This window comes from Clupea harengus, chromosome 6, assembly GCF_900700415.2.
Source record: "Clupea harengus chromosome 6, Ch_v2.0.2, whole genome shotgun sequence".
NCBI classification, from domain to species: domain Eukaryota; kingdom Metazoa; phylum Chordata; class Actinopteri; order Clupeiformes; family Clupeidae; genus Clupea; species Clupea harengus.
The window spans coordinates 7,193,528-7,206,027 of NC_045157.1; the positions used below are offsets into that span (position 1 = coordinate 7,193,528).

Consider the following 12,500-nt stretch of genomic DNA (forward strand, 5'->3'; position numbering starts at 1 on the left):
TGGAGTTGCATCTTCCACGGAAGTGATTACAGAGACATCAAGACCCCTCTACCCTCTCTCTCTCTCACACACACACACACACACACACACACACACACACACACACACACACACGCCACACACACACGCAAAAGAAGAAAAACATTTTTCAATGTTGTTTTTCTGGACGAAGTAAAAATCCATTTTGAGCAAGTAATGCAGTAAGATAATTGGGCTGTCTTTTTTTTGTCTTTCACTCCTTCCTTCGCTCTTTCCAGTCTCATTCTTCGAGCCCCAAAATGGACATCTCCATTGCCTCCTCTGTCCTACAGCACGGATCTACAAACGGATAGTTTCGGCTTTTGGAAATCACCACCAGCAGTCCTTTTCCTTTTTGTGCCAGGACAAGGATGACACCGCAGAGCGGGAGAGAGAAAATGACTTTGAAAATGAGAAACTGTCTGACTTTACCAGAGCCAATATGGCGTCTGAGGAAAGAGAGGACGCAAACCTCAGAGGAACGATAGATCAGATCTCATTCTGCTCCTTTCACAGTATGAGCAAATACAGTTTATGAGTTATAAAGGGAGGACTTATACTCACAAACATACAATATGAACAAGCACTCCAGAAGTCATACAATATATACCTCGCTGTATTCTCTGTCAAATCACTTTCTATCGACAGGCGGAAAGACAAATACATGAATTAAACCCGCAATTAAGTTAAAGTAGCTTAATTTCTTTTTAAGAGCTTATGTAAATCCACGTCCGCTTTCACATACTCCTTAAGTTACCATGCTTTCAAGGAAAAATGCTCTGAAAGTGTACGATGATTCGTAAGAGGGATTCTTCAAATTACTTAGGCTCACGCAACCTGGCCCAGACTAGCCGTTGAATATAGACCCATCAAAACCGGCTCTACCTCTAACAGGTCCTCTCCACTGTATACACCGGTCGGGGCGAGCAGCTCACTGCCGGAGCGGATCTGTGCGTGTAACCCTGGGCAGGAAGTGGCATTGGCCTAATAACGTGTTTAGGCGGCGCGCCTCCTGCTAATGGGAGCAGGCAGGCAGCGGAGCGGCGGAGGAGCCGCTGTAATGGAGGAGCGAGGAGGAGGAGGGAGGAGGAGGGAGGAGGAGGGAGGGCCACTGAGATGGCCCAGTCTTTACAGGAGTGACGAGAGCTCTTAGCGCTTAACCGCTGCTAATGCCCTTCATTGAGATGGGCCGGCGACAGCAAGGCAGACACAGGACTGCTCTAACTGTAGGGCTGGGGAGTGGGACACACACACACACACACACACACACACACACACACATTGATCAGCCTACTCTCTATACATGCACACATGAGTTACGCATTCATAACCGCCCCCATACACACTTACACACACACACACAAGCACAAGGGTTTTTAAGCACTCACTCACTGACTTACACACACACGCGCGCACACACACGCACACACACACATACACACGCACACACACACACACACACGCACACACACTCACACGCACTCACACGCACTCAACAATATGCTGACAATTATTTCCCAAAGGTATTTAATTGAAACACTGGCAACAATGGCTTCCTGACTGTGCTGACAAAATACTCATTAAAAACAAAACAGAACAAAGTGGACAGGTGTTCTGATTTTATTGTACTAAAAAGGCCAGAATACAAAGTACATTCACAAACTGAGCACCTCCTCCAGACTGTTTGTACAGCCAGTCTGACGTCTATCTAGTATAGGAACACCAATCATGATATTTTTACTGGCCATCCAATCTACACTTTAATGTTACCATATGTCTATGACATATTTAGATTGAAAAAGAGTGAGAGAGAAAAAAAAAGAAAAAAGAAAATCAAATGTGATTTTCAAATGTGTTTTTACATAGTGGACCATGTCTAGTAACATACCATAAATATTATTTATATATATTTGATAATAAATACTCCTTATGTTACATATGTACACACATCATGTACATGTACATCATGATCCCCCTCTCTACAGATATCCATGTGCTGCTGTAAAAGCACACCCTTCAGTCTTAAAGGCAAGTTTGAAATCAGCTAACAATATCTCCATTAATAGTAATTACCCCCCCCCCCCCCCCCCCTGCGTGCCCCCCCCCGTCAGGTCTAATCTATGGTTTGCGTATAAAGAACTGCCCCAGTGCTGCCTTTCTCTCCAGCAGCACTGACACCCAGGCAGAGTGCTTGTCAGTGTGGTCACAGGCACACAGTTTAATTACTGAACTGAACTCAGGTCAGTGTGCCGGTCCTACAGACTGCACCTTTCCATTTGGGCTCTGCTGAATACCGAGCACTCACTCACACACTCACACACCCCTAATGTTCTTATGTGAAGACAATTTTCTGCTGCTCCACTTTCCTTTGGAGGGAATGGATAAACAAAAAGGGCAGGGAAAGAGAGAGAGTGAGAGAAGAAGAAGAAGATGATGAAGAAGAAGAAGAAGATGAAGATAAAGAAGAAGAAGATATAGAAGAAGGAGATATAGAAGAAGGAGAAGAAGAAGAAGATAAAGATGATAAAGAAGAAGAAGATAAAGAAGGAGAAGAAGATAAAAAGGAGAAGAAGAAGAAGAAGAAGAAGAAGAAGAAGAAGAAGAAGAAGAGGAATGGGCGAGAAAGAGAGGTGGTTTGGTTTAGATCTCCCTTCAGTGTCCTCTCAGTCTCAAAGTGCAAGGGTTCCTCTCCCAAGTGTTCCTCTCCCAAGGGTTCCTCTCCCTGTGTGAGCGTGGAGAGAGGAGCTAGACGAAGCCACAATCTCACGGTCTAATACCCCTCTTCTGAGGGAGGGGACACATACAAGGCAGAGAGACAGAGAGGGAACAAGAAGAAAAGAGGGAGGGGGGCGGGGGGGGCAGAGGATTTGGCTAAAAGGGGCAGAGCTAATAAAAGAAGTATAAAATGAGATGTTCAGTCCAACTTGACTCTGAATATTAGGACTAAACAGGTCAGAGAGACAGGCCAAGGCAGAGGGCAGTTTAGGGCAGGGAAGGGAGAGAGAGAGGGCAGGGGGGGCAGGGAAGAGAGAGAGGGGGGAGAGGGCAGGGGGGGCAGGGAAGAGAGAGAGAGGGGGAGAGGGCAGGGGGGGCAGGGAAGAGAGAGAGAGGGGGGGAGAGGGCAGGGGGGCAGGGAAGAGAGAGGGTAGTGGGTAGAGGGCATTAAGGAACAGATGAGGCAGGGGAAATTAGGTCCATTTTTAAGAGTTCTTTCTCGAGACTCAGACGTCCTTCGAGACCAGGCATCAAGCGCTGGCCATGAAAAAAAGGCAAAAATCACAGGTGCAGCACGTCCGTCTGATATCGACTCAGTCCCCGCGAAGATCCGTGCAACGTCCAACCGAGAATCAGGTTGATGAAATGAACACTCAGAAAGTCTCTAACTCTAAGAAGAAGAAAAAAAAAAGTCCACACCCCGAAAAAGTTTCAGTCCACACCCCAAAAAAGAAGAATGTGAAAAGGGTGTTTGGTAATATCAGGGAGAGATGATTACAATCACGAGCAAAAAGATGAGAAAATATTCTCTTTTCCTCCGCACCATTGTGTTGTGAGAGGGAGGAAATGAGACGTGTAATCATCCCCCTTTTATTCTCTCTTTTTGTAGATTTCTCAAAACAAAACAACAAAAAAAGTTTTTTTCTGTGTGAGTGTTTTTGTGTGTGTGTGTGTGTGTTTTAAGGCAGTCTTTTTTGGCCGGCCCCCTTCTCTTGCTCAGCGCCGGAGACAGCACCTACAAGAGGATAAATATGTCTTACTTCTCACACACCTGGAACGCAATACTGTACACCCCATGCAAAAGATCAAAAAAAGAGAACTTTATCACTTATTATGATGCGGATTGAAATATTGAAATATTGAAATAATAATAAAAAGATGCATGTCAAATCACAGAATGAAAAGACAAGCAGGGGGGGGGCGAGACCAAAAAAGAGCCTTGTCAATGCAGTATAGCTGTGTCAATGCAGAATAGCTGTGTCAATGCAGTATAGCTGTGTCAATGTAGTATAGCTGTGTCAATGCAGTATAGCTGTGTCAATGCAGTATAGCTGTGTCAATGCAGAATAGCTGTGTCAATGCAGTATAGCTGTGTCAATGCAGTATAGCTGTGTCAATGAAGTGTAACCTATGCAGAGTAACCCTGTCAATGCAGTATAGCTGTGTCAATGCAGTATAGCTGTGTCAATGCAGAGTAACCCTGTCAATGCAGTATAGCTGTGTCAATGTAGTATAGCTGTGTCAATGCAGTGTAGCTGTGTCAATGCAGTATAGCTGTGTCAATGCAGAGTAACCCTGTCAATGCATAGTAACCCTGTCAATGCAGTATAGCTGTGTCAATGCAGAGTAACCCTGTCAATGCAGTATAGCTGTGTCAATGCAGAGTAACCCTGTCAATGCAGTATAGCTGTGTCAATGCAGTATAGCTGTGTCAATGCAGAGTAACCCTGTCAATGCAGTATAGCTGTGTCAATGCAGTATAGCTGTGGCAATGCAGAGTAACCCTGTCAATGCAGTATAGCTGTGTCAATGCAGAGTAACCCTGTCAATGCAGTATAGCTGTGTCAATGCAGAGTAACCCTGTCAATGCAGAGTAACCCTGTCAATGCAGTATAGCTGTGCCAATGCAGTATAGCTGTGTCAATGCAGAGTAACCCTGTCAATGCAGTATAGCTGTGCCAATGCAGTATAGCTGTGTCAATGCAGAGTAACCCTGCCAATGCAGTATAGCTGTGTCAATGCAGAGTAACCCTGTCAATGCAGAGTAACCCTGTCAATGCAGTATAGCTGTGCCAATGCAGTATAGCTGTGTCAATGCAGAGTAACCCTGCCAATGCAGTATAGCTGTGTCAATGCAGAGTAACCCTGTCAATGCAGAGTAACCCTGTCAATGCTGTATAGCTGTGTCAATGCAGTATAGCTGTGTCAATGCAGAGTAACCCTGTCAATGCAGTATAGCTGTGCCAATGCAGAGTAACCCTGTCAATGCAGAGTAACCCTGTCAATGCAGTATAGCTGTGTCAATGCAGTATAGCTGTGTCAATGCAGTATAGCTGTGTCAATGCAGAGTAACCCAGTCAATGCAGAGTAACCCTATCAATGCAGTATAGCTGTGTCAATGCAGAGTAACCCAGTCAATGCAGAGTAACCCTGTCAATGCAGAGTAACCCTGTCAATGCAGTATAGCTGTGTCAATGCAGTATAGCTGTGTCAATGCAGAGTAACCCTGTCAATGCAGTATAGCTGTGCCAATGCAGTATAGCTGTGTCAATGCAGAGTAACCCTGCCAATGCAGTATAGCTGTGTCAATGCAGAGTAACCCTGTCAATGCAGGGTAACCCTGTCAATGCAGTATAGCTGTGCCAATGCAGTATAGCTGTGTCAATGCAGAGTAACCCTGCCAATGCAGTATAGCTGTGTCAATGCAGAGTAACCCTGTCAATGCAGAGTAACCCTGTCAATGCAGTATAGCTGTGTCAATGCAGTATAGCTGTGTCAATGCAGAGTAACCCTGTCAATGCAGTATAGCTGTGTCAATGCAGAGTAACCCTGTCAATGCAGAGTAACCCTGTCAATGCAGTATAGCTGTGTCAATGCAGTATAGCTGTGTCAATGCAGTATAGCCGTGTCAATGCAGAGTAACCCAGTCAATGCAGAGTAACCCTGTCAATGCAGTATAGCTGTGTCAATGCAGAGTAACCCAGTCAATGCAGAGTAACCCTGTCAATGCAGAGTAACCCTGTCAATGCAGTATAGCTGTGTCAATGCAGTATAGCTGTGTCAATGCAGTATAGCTGTGTCAATGCAGAGTAACCCTGCCAATGCAGTATAGCTGTGTCAATGCAGTATAGCTGTGTCAATGCAGAGTAACCCTGTCAATGCAGAATAGCTGTGTCAATGCAGTATAGCTGTGTCAATGCAGAGTAACCCTGTCAATGCAGTATAGCTGTGTCAATGCAGAGTATCCCTGTCAATGCAGTATAGCTGTGTCAATGCAGAGTAACTGTGTCAGTGCAGAATAGCCCTGTCAATGCAAAACGCCACTTCTTTGTTTTTGAAGTTGAAGGACATGTTCATGACTGTGAGAGGCTCAGACAATGCACCGGTAAGTCCTGCTGGTTTTAACATGTTTTGACTCTGTTTAATGAACTAGCAGCTGTTGCCCTGTTGCCAAGTTACAGGACCGAAAATCCATATGGGTGACTAAAAGAGAGCACACATAGTTTTTTAACCTGACATTTTTGCCGTGAGTTACTAAGAGTGAAAATAATAATCAAATGCATATAGAATAAAATGAAATACTAACATGCTTCGGAAAACGAATGACTTCTTGTGGCTCCACTATATGATTTCATGACTACCGTGGAATAAAGAAGGGATGCAATTCCCATTCCACTTCCCAGCTATGAGTCCAGCTATGGCTAAACATGAGAGGACACGTCACCTAACCCATGGGGGTGTCACTGATGTGTTCTGTTCCATATTTGACCATCGAATGCAACATTCAGCAAGACAAGTTTGTGCGCGGAGTAGCATCTACAGCAGTAAGCATCCTTAAGGCCCCCGGGAGAGTGGGAACATGGGAACGTAGAACAGAGCAGTTGCTGTGTCTGCCCTCTGCTTATTGCTTAGCACAGGTTGTCGTGATGGTGAAATGTACACAACGGCCACCAGCGGCTGCCAAGGACTGCAGCTCTGTGAGTGGATCCCGCACGTCCTTCAGACAAAGGCAGAATGATGAGAGACATATGGGCGCTTTGTTGCCCAGTGACGTCGGTCCGGCTCAGCTTGGCTCGGCTCGCCGCTGCGCTGGAAGTGACAGAGAGAGAGCCTCGAGACACGAGCCCTCGGCTCTAAACGAGGCTCCCGGTGTGCCAGTCTGTCTCGACCTCTGCGTCACCACGAGCACGTTTGCTCAATGGCTTCTCCGCGAGCGGACGGGGCGTTTAAGCCTGTGAGCGCCGCGTTCGAATCAGAGAGACGCTACAGAAGCTTGGGGTGGGATGGACCTGCGCATCAGCTCACCCAGACTCATCAGATCTGGACCACTACGGGGCCAAAGCCATGCCAGTTTAGGGCCAGAAGTGGGCCAAAGCCATGCCAGTTTAGGGCCAGATGTGGGCCAAAGCCATGCCAGTTTAGGGCCAGATGTGGGCCAAAGCCATGCCAGTTTAGGGCCAGAAGTGGGCTTAGTCTAGCCCAGATCAAGGCCAAGTGAGTGCTAGTTTGGGCCACATTCACTCCAGCGTGTGTAAGAAACGCAGTGTACAGTGTGGCTCCTGCAGATGGGGAAAGGCAACAGCGTGAGCATCGACATCTGCTCAGCAGGCCCAGGGGCCACAGGGGCCACAGGGGCCACAGGACAGGCGGCAGCCCTCTCTACCGTCTCCCCGGACCTCAGCCGGCACCGGACCGACGAGAGCCGACCAGGAGCAGAACGGTACCAGATCAGGATGGGATGGGGTTGGGATTGAGGGGCGAACGTCAGCTGCCCTGTGGAGGACCTCCAGTTTGCTCCACCCACATAAACAACAGCTGCTACTATCTGTCCCAGGGCAGCAGGAGGACCAGGGGAAACTACTGTATGTGTGGACAAGTGTGTGTGTGTGTGTGTGAGTGTGTGTGTGTGTGTGAGAGAGTGTGTGTGAGAGTGAGTGTGTGTGTGAGAGAGTGTGTGTGTGAGTGTGTGTGTGTGTGTGAGAGAGACAGAGAGAGAGGTGTAAGCTGACATGTGCAGTTCTGATCCAGTATATGTGTTGTGTGATGTGTGTGTGTGTGAGAGAGAGAGAGAGAGAGAGGCGTAAGCTGCCGCATGTAGTTCTGATCCGGCATATGTGACAGGTGATGTTAGTCCATGTGTGTGTGTCGGTGTGTGTGTGTATGTGTGTGTGTGTGTGTGTGTGTGTGTGTGATCAGAGGCTGTTTGGCTCCTGGTGAAGCTTTTAAAGCAATCTGTTCAGTATCCGCGGGAGTCACACGCAGGTTTGTCTATCACTGATGGAGACTCTCTTTTCTCTCTCTCTCTCACATACACACCCACACAAACACACACACACACACACACACACACACACACACACACACACACTCTTGTAGCAGCACTAATGTGGTGAGATGGATCCAAAGGGCCCCTTAGCAGTGCGGGCCAATCTGTTTTCTCAGGTCTAATCACCAGAATATGAGCCCTGCCCTAATCCTGGAGCTCACCTCTGCCACCTCCACATCTGTCCAAGTGTGAGTGTGTGTGTGTGTGTGTGTGTGTGTGTGTGTGTGTGCGCGCGCTGTATGCGCTGTGTGCATCTCAGTGAGTTTTAAATAATACTGCATGTGTGTGTGTGTGTGTGTGTGTGTGTGTGTGTGTGTGTGTGTGTGTGTGTGTGTGTGTGTGTGTGTTTGCGTATCGGCCGTGCCCCCTCCCCTTGGCAGCATCTGGGCATAATGAGGCGTGTAGCCTTGGCGTTGTACCTATTTAGCGCCTCGGTGGAACACCTGCACACGAGGGCACCGCATGACGTGGCACCGCCTGACGTGTCCCCTCCACCACCACCTCCACCTCCCCCTCCACCTCCCACTACTCCACCTCCACCCCACACGCCTGCTTCTACAGTCCCCTACCTACCTCCAAAAAAATCACCTCTCACCCCCCCCCCAACACACACACACACTCTGCTCCTCTCTCCTCTCTCCTCTCTCCTCTCCACCCTCCGCTGAGCATTTCTCACCTCCACACTCCGAGCGCCTCACTTCCTGAGAGCCAGTCACCTGGGAGACGCTCACTGGGCCCTGGTGCTGCTGGTTCCTTAATGAACTATGTCACTCAAGCAGCAGACTGTGTGTGTGTGTGTGTGTGTGTGTGTGTGTGTGTGTGTGTGTGTGTGTGTGTGTGTGTGATTCTGTGTGTGTACGTTTCTATATAGACACATGGTTTATATATTTGTTTTTTCACTCCTGTAATCCTAGTATTACAATCGTAACATATGCAGGATTAGATTTGCAAAGTTGTAATTGCAGAGTTGCTCGACATTATTACAGTGCTGTTCCAGTCCACTTACTGGTCTGCCTGATCATGAAGCCAAGGTTGAGTGGCCATAAAAGAAATGACAAACACGAATAAAGCAGGTAATGAAACGTCAGCAGTGACCGGCCTCGCACTCGTTCAGACGCAGGTGTGGACGTGCTCTTATTTTTTTTTTTACGAAGGCCTGGAGCGTGGCCAGTGTGGTTCGGAGAATAATTAAAAAGACAAACCAAAAAAAAAGGCTTAGCACACACTTTCAGGAGTGTGAGAAGAGCCAAGCAGGATGGCATAAGAGAAGCGCGGTGTGCCAAGATGTCTGCAGTGAGGTGGAGGGATAGAGGGGGAGTAAGGAGTCTCGGTCCTTATCAAAAACACATTAGCAGCCGTCAATAGAGCAGCATAAGGACTGGTGCTGGCTGATCCAATAAAAGCACTGATACCTTCCTATAAAGGCCCGGTTATGAAAAATGAAACAGGTCTTTGGTTCGGGCGGTGTTGTCACGCTGGAGGACGGGGACGGCTGGTCGCGCGTGGTGAGTGAGCTTTTCACTCGGGCTCCCTTTCTCTCCGTCTCCCTCTCCGAAAGCAATTTCCCCCTTTTGTTAGGGCTTTAAATATAATGTGCTGAGCCTGGTGTGAATTTGCATAAACAGCGCTTACACACAGGCCAACACTTTAATCCTTACCCCAATAGGCAAAAAAAAAGAAGGGGAAAGAAATGGATGGAGAAAATGCACCGCCAGACGAATTCATTTATTCATTTATTTATATCTATTTTTTTTTCGTCCGATGTTTGGTTTCTACGATGGAACTGAGCCGACTAAATCCTTGCGCTTGTTGTTCGACTCAAATGAACACTGGCTCCTGTAAGGATCTTAAACTGTCTGTCAACAATGCTACCGATGACAGAATCCTGTCGTCATCCTCGTTTAAGAATTTATTTATCTATTTTTCCCCGTGTCATTGTTTGCTCTCTCACACACTTGCTGTCAGTCATTAGCGAGGGACAATGAGCATCTGTGGCATCTGAGACAGTGAACGCTCCGATGACGGCTGTCTGTCTGTCCGCTGTCTGTCCTCCGGGCGTCTTCATTAATCCGCCGTGCCATTCATCTGTCGTCCGCTGACAGCTACGGATTTAAACACCGCATCATTTGCGTATGTGAGAGCTGTTGACACCTCATCACTGTTTAGAAAATAAATAAATAAATAAACAACAATAAAAAACGCACAGACAAACTATTGGGATGATCAAGTGCGGGCTGTCCGGGCGGTGCTGTCGGACTGGCTGTGAAGACGAAGATGACTGAAGATGATTTATGGTGCGCTTCAGCCGCTATGATGTGGGATTTATGATGGGAGATTAATCGCTGTAGCTCAGCGGTTATTTCTCCACATGTCTCATATTTACTACCCCTGGTCGGCCATTTTGGGGGGCGGCCGTCGAGAGCTCTATCTGTTTGTTTTACGGCGACAGGCAGCTGTTTGGGGATTGGCAGTGTATATCTGAGGCTGGCTCGGAGGTTTACGGGCCCCGCCGACAAGTAAGACGCTCTGACGGGGAGAATCTTGGAATCGAATTTGATTCCGCCCGAGTTATCGATGCTGGCATGATAAAAGCTGAAGAAAACACCACATGAGGTTGGGGAGGATGGAGAACAAAACAAACAAACAAACAAACAATAAAATGATAATGTGAAGATGTTGGAGGATGAACCATGGGCCTCTAGATGGGAACATGTCCCTAGGTTTGATTTGATTTGATTCCACACAAAGTAGATGGCGTCCATTTTAATTGCATATATTCAGAGCTTGCAATAAGTTCTTTCATCTCTTTGTTGGCTTATCCTTCCATCTACCCAGAATTCCTTGCACCTCTGAAGAATGTGAAATAAAGATTTTGTCTGCTTCATCTCTATCTCAATCTCTCCCTCTTTCACTCCCTGTCTCTCCTCTATCTCTTTTTGAAACAAACAGACACACACACACATACTCTCTTTCCCTGTGTCTCTTTCCCTCTCACTTTCTTTCTCTCTCTCTCTCTTTCACTATCTCCTCTCTCTCTTTTTGAAACAAACACACACACACACACACACACATACTCTCTCTCTGTCTCTTTGCCTGTCTCTTTCCCTCTCTTTCACTATCTCCTCTCTCTCTTTTTGAAACAAACACACACGCACACACACACACACACCCACACACAAACACACACACACTCTCTCTCTCGGTTGCTGACTCTAGGGGAGCCATATTGAGAGCACAGTGGGGCCTGGACTGGTGAGGACTGCATGTGCTGTTTTTCTTATTATCTCACAACAGTAAGAGATAGCAACAGGAAGCACTGTCTGTGTGTGTGTGTGTGTGTGTGTGTGTGTGTGTGTGTGTGTGTGTGTGTGTGTGTGTGTGTGTGTGTGTGTGTCTGTGTGCGTGTTTCAGCATGGATGCTGGAGTCCTGGGAAAAGGCCAGGTACCGGGTGGGCACCAAGGCACCATTCTGAGAGAGGCAGCTGCCATGGTGACCTGTCTGTCAGTCTGTCACAGATGCAACTACAAACACACACACACACACACACACACACATACACACACACCTAAAGACACATACACACTGTCAACACGCATGCACACACATACACACATAGACACAAACACCGTCCCGTAAGGACTTTTGGTGAACACGATGAAGAGTGTCCAAGAGCCCTGTAAACTTGCCTCTTCCAAAGCACAGTGTCTATTCCCAGCCTTCTCCACTGCAGGGAACAAACCCAGGAAGATCCCCATGAGCAGGAAGGGCCTCGGCTGAACAGACACTCTCCATCTGCCTCCCTCACTGGAGGATGGCGGGAGGATGGCGGGAGGATGGCGGGAGGATACGGGAGCAGCGTTAAGGTGCAATGTTAATCCTGGCTGATGAAATCCATTTGCTGTTCACGGAGCCGTGTCCTGTTTTTAACACTCACACTCTGCCAGGTGTGACAGCCATGATGTCATCTGATCTATGCAAAACGATGTCACAATGGTGCGCGAGTGACCTCATCGCCTGGGCATGAAAGCCCTTTGTGACACTGACCTGTCTGACGAGGCAGCAGACACACACATCAAAGGGGACTCGTCCGACTGGTTTTACACAAACAGTCTGTACTCTCTTTAACTTACCACCCACCCTCATTCTCTCTGGCTTTTTGCTTTTCTCTTCCTCTCTCGTGTCTGTCTCGCTCAGTTTCTCGCACCTTTTTCTCTACCCTCTCTCCCTCTCTCACTCTCTCTCTATCTCTCTCTGCCTCTTTCTCTCTTTGCGTGTTATTCAGCCGACCCACATCAGGAGCTACACTGTCGGGGTTTTGATGCTCCAACAATGAGAGCAAGGTCGTCCACTGGCGGCCATTCCGTCGCCATGCCAACTAGCTACAATTAATAACCTGAAAACACGCCTCTTCCTCCTACACTTTTTGCCTTTTTGCTCCTG

At 47.6% G+C, this 12,500-nt stretch overlaps 1 protein-coding gene across 8 annotated transcripts in view; it reads right to left on the reverse strand.

Moving 5' to 3' along the window:
• pcdh1b (protocadherin 1b) overlaps positions 1–12,500 on the reverse strand; it is a 198,812-nt gene that overhangs the window by 25,286 nt on the left and 161,026 nt on the right. Inside the window, exon 5 of one of the 8 annotated variants that reach the window (XM_031568882.2) lies at positions 3,664–3,748. The exons of the other annotated variants lie outside the window; for them this stretch is intronic. Coding sequence (XP_031424742.1) covers positions 3,693–3,748 — 56 coding nt within the window. The 3' untranslated portion in view covers positions 3,664–3,692. Of the gene's footprint in view, positions 1–3,663; positions 3,749–12,500 lie in introns of those variants that run through there. 8 annotated transcript variants of the gene reach the window in all.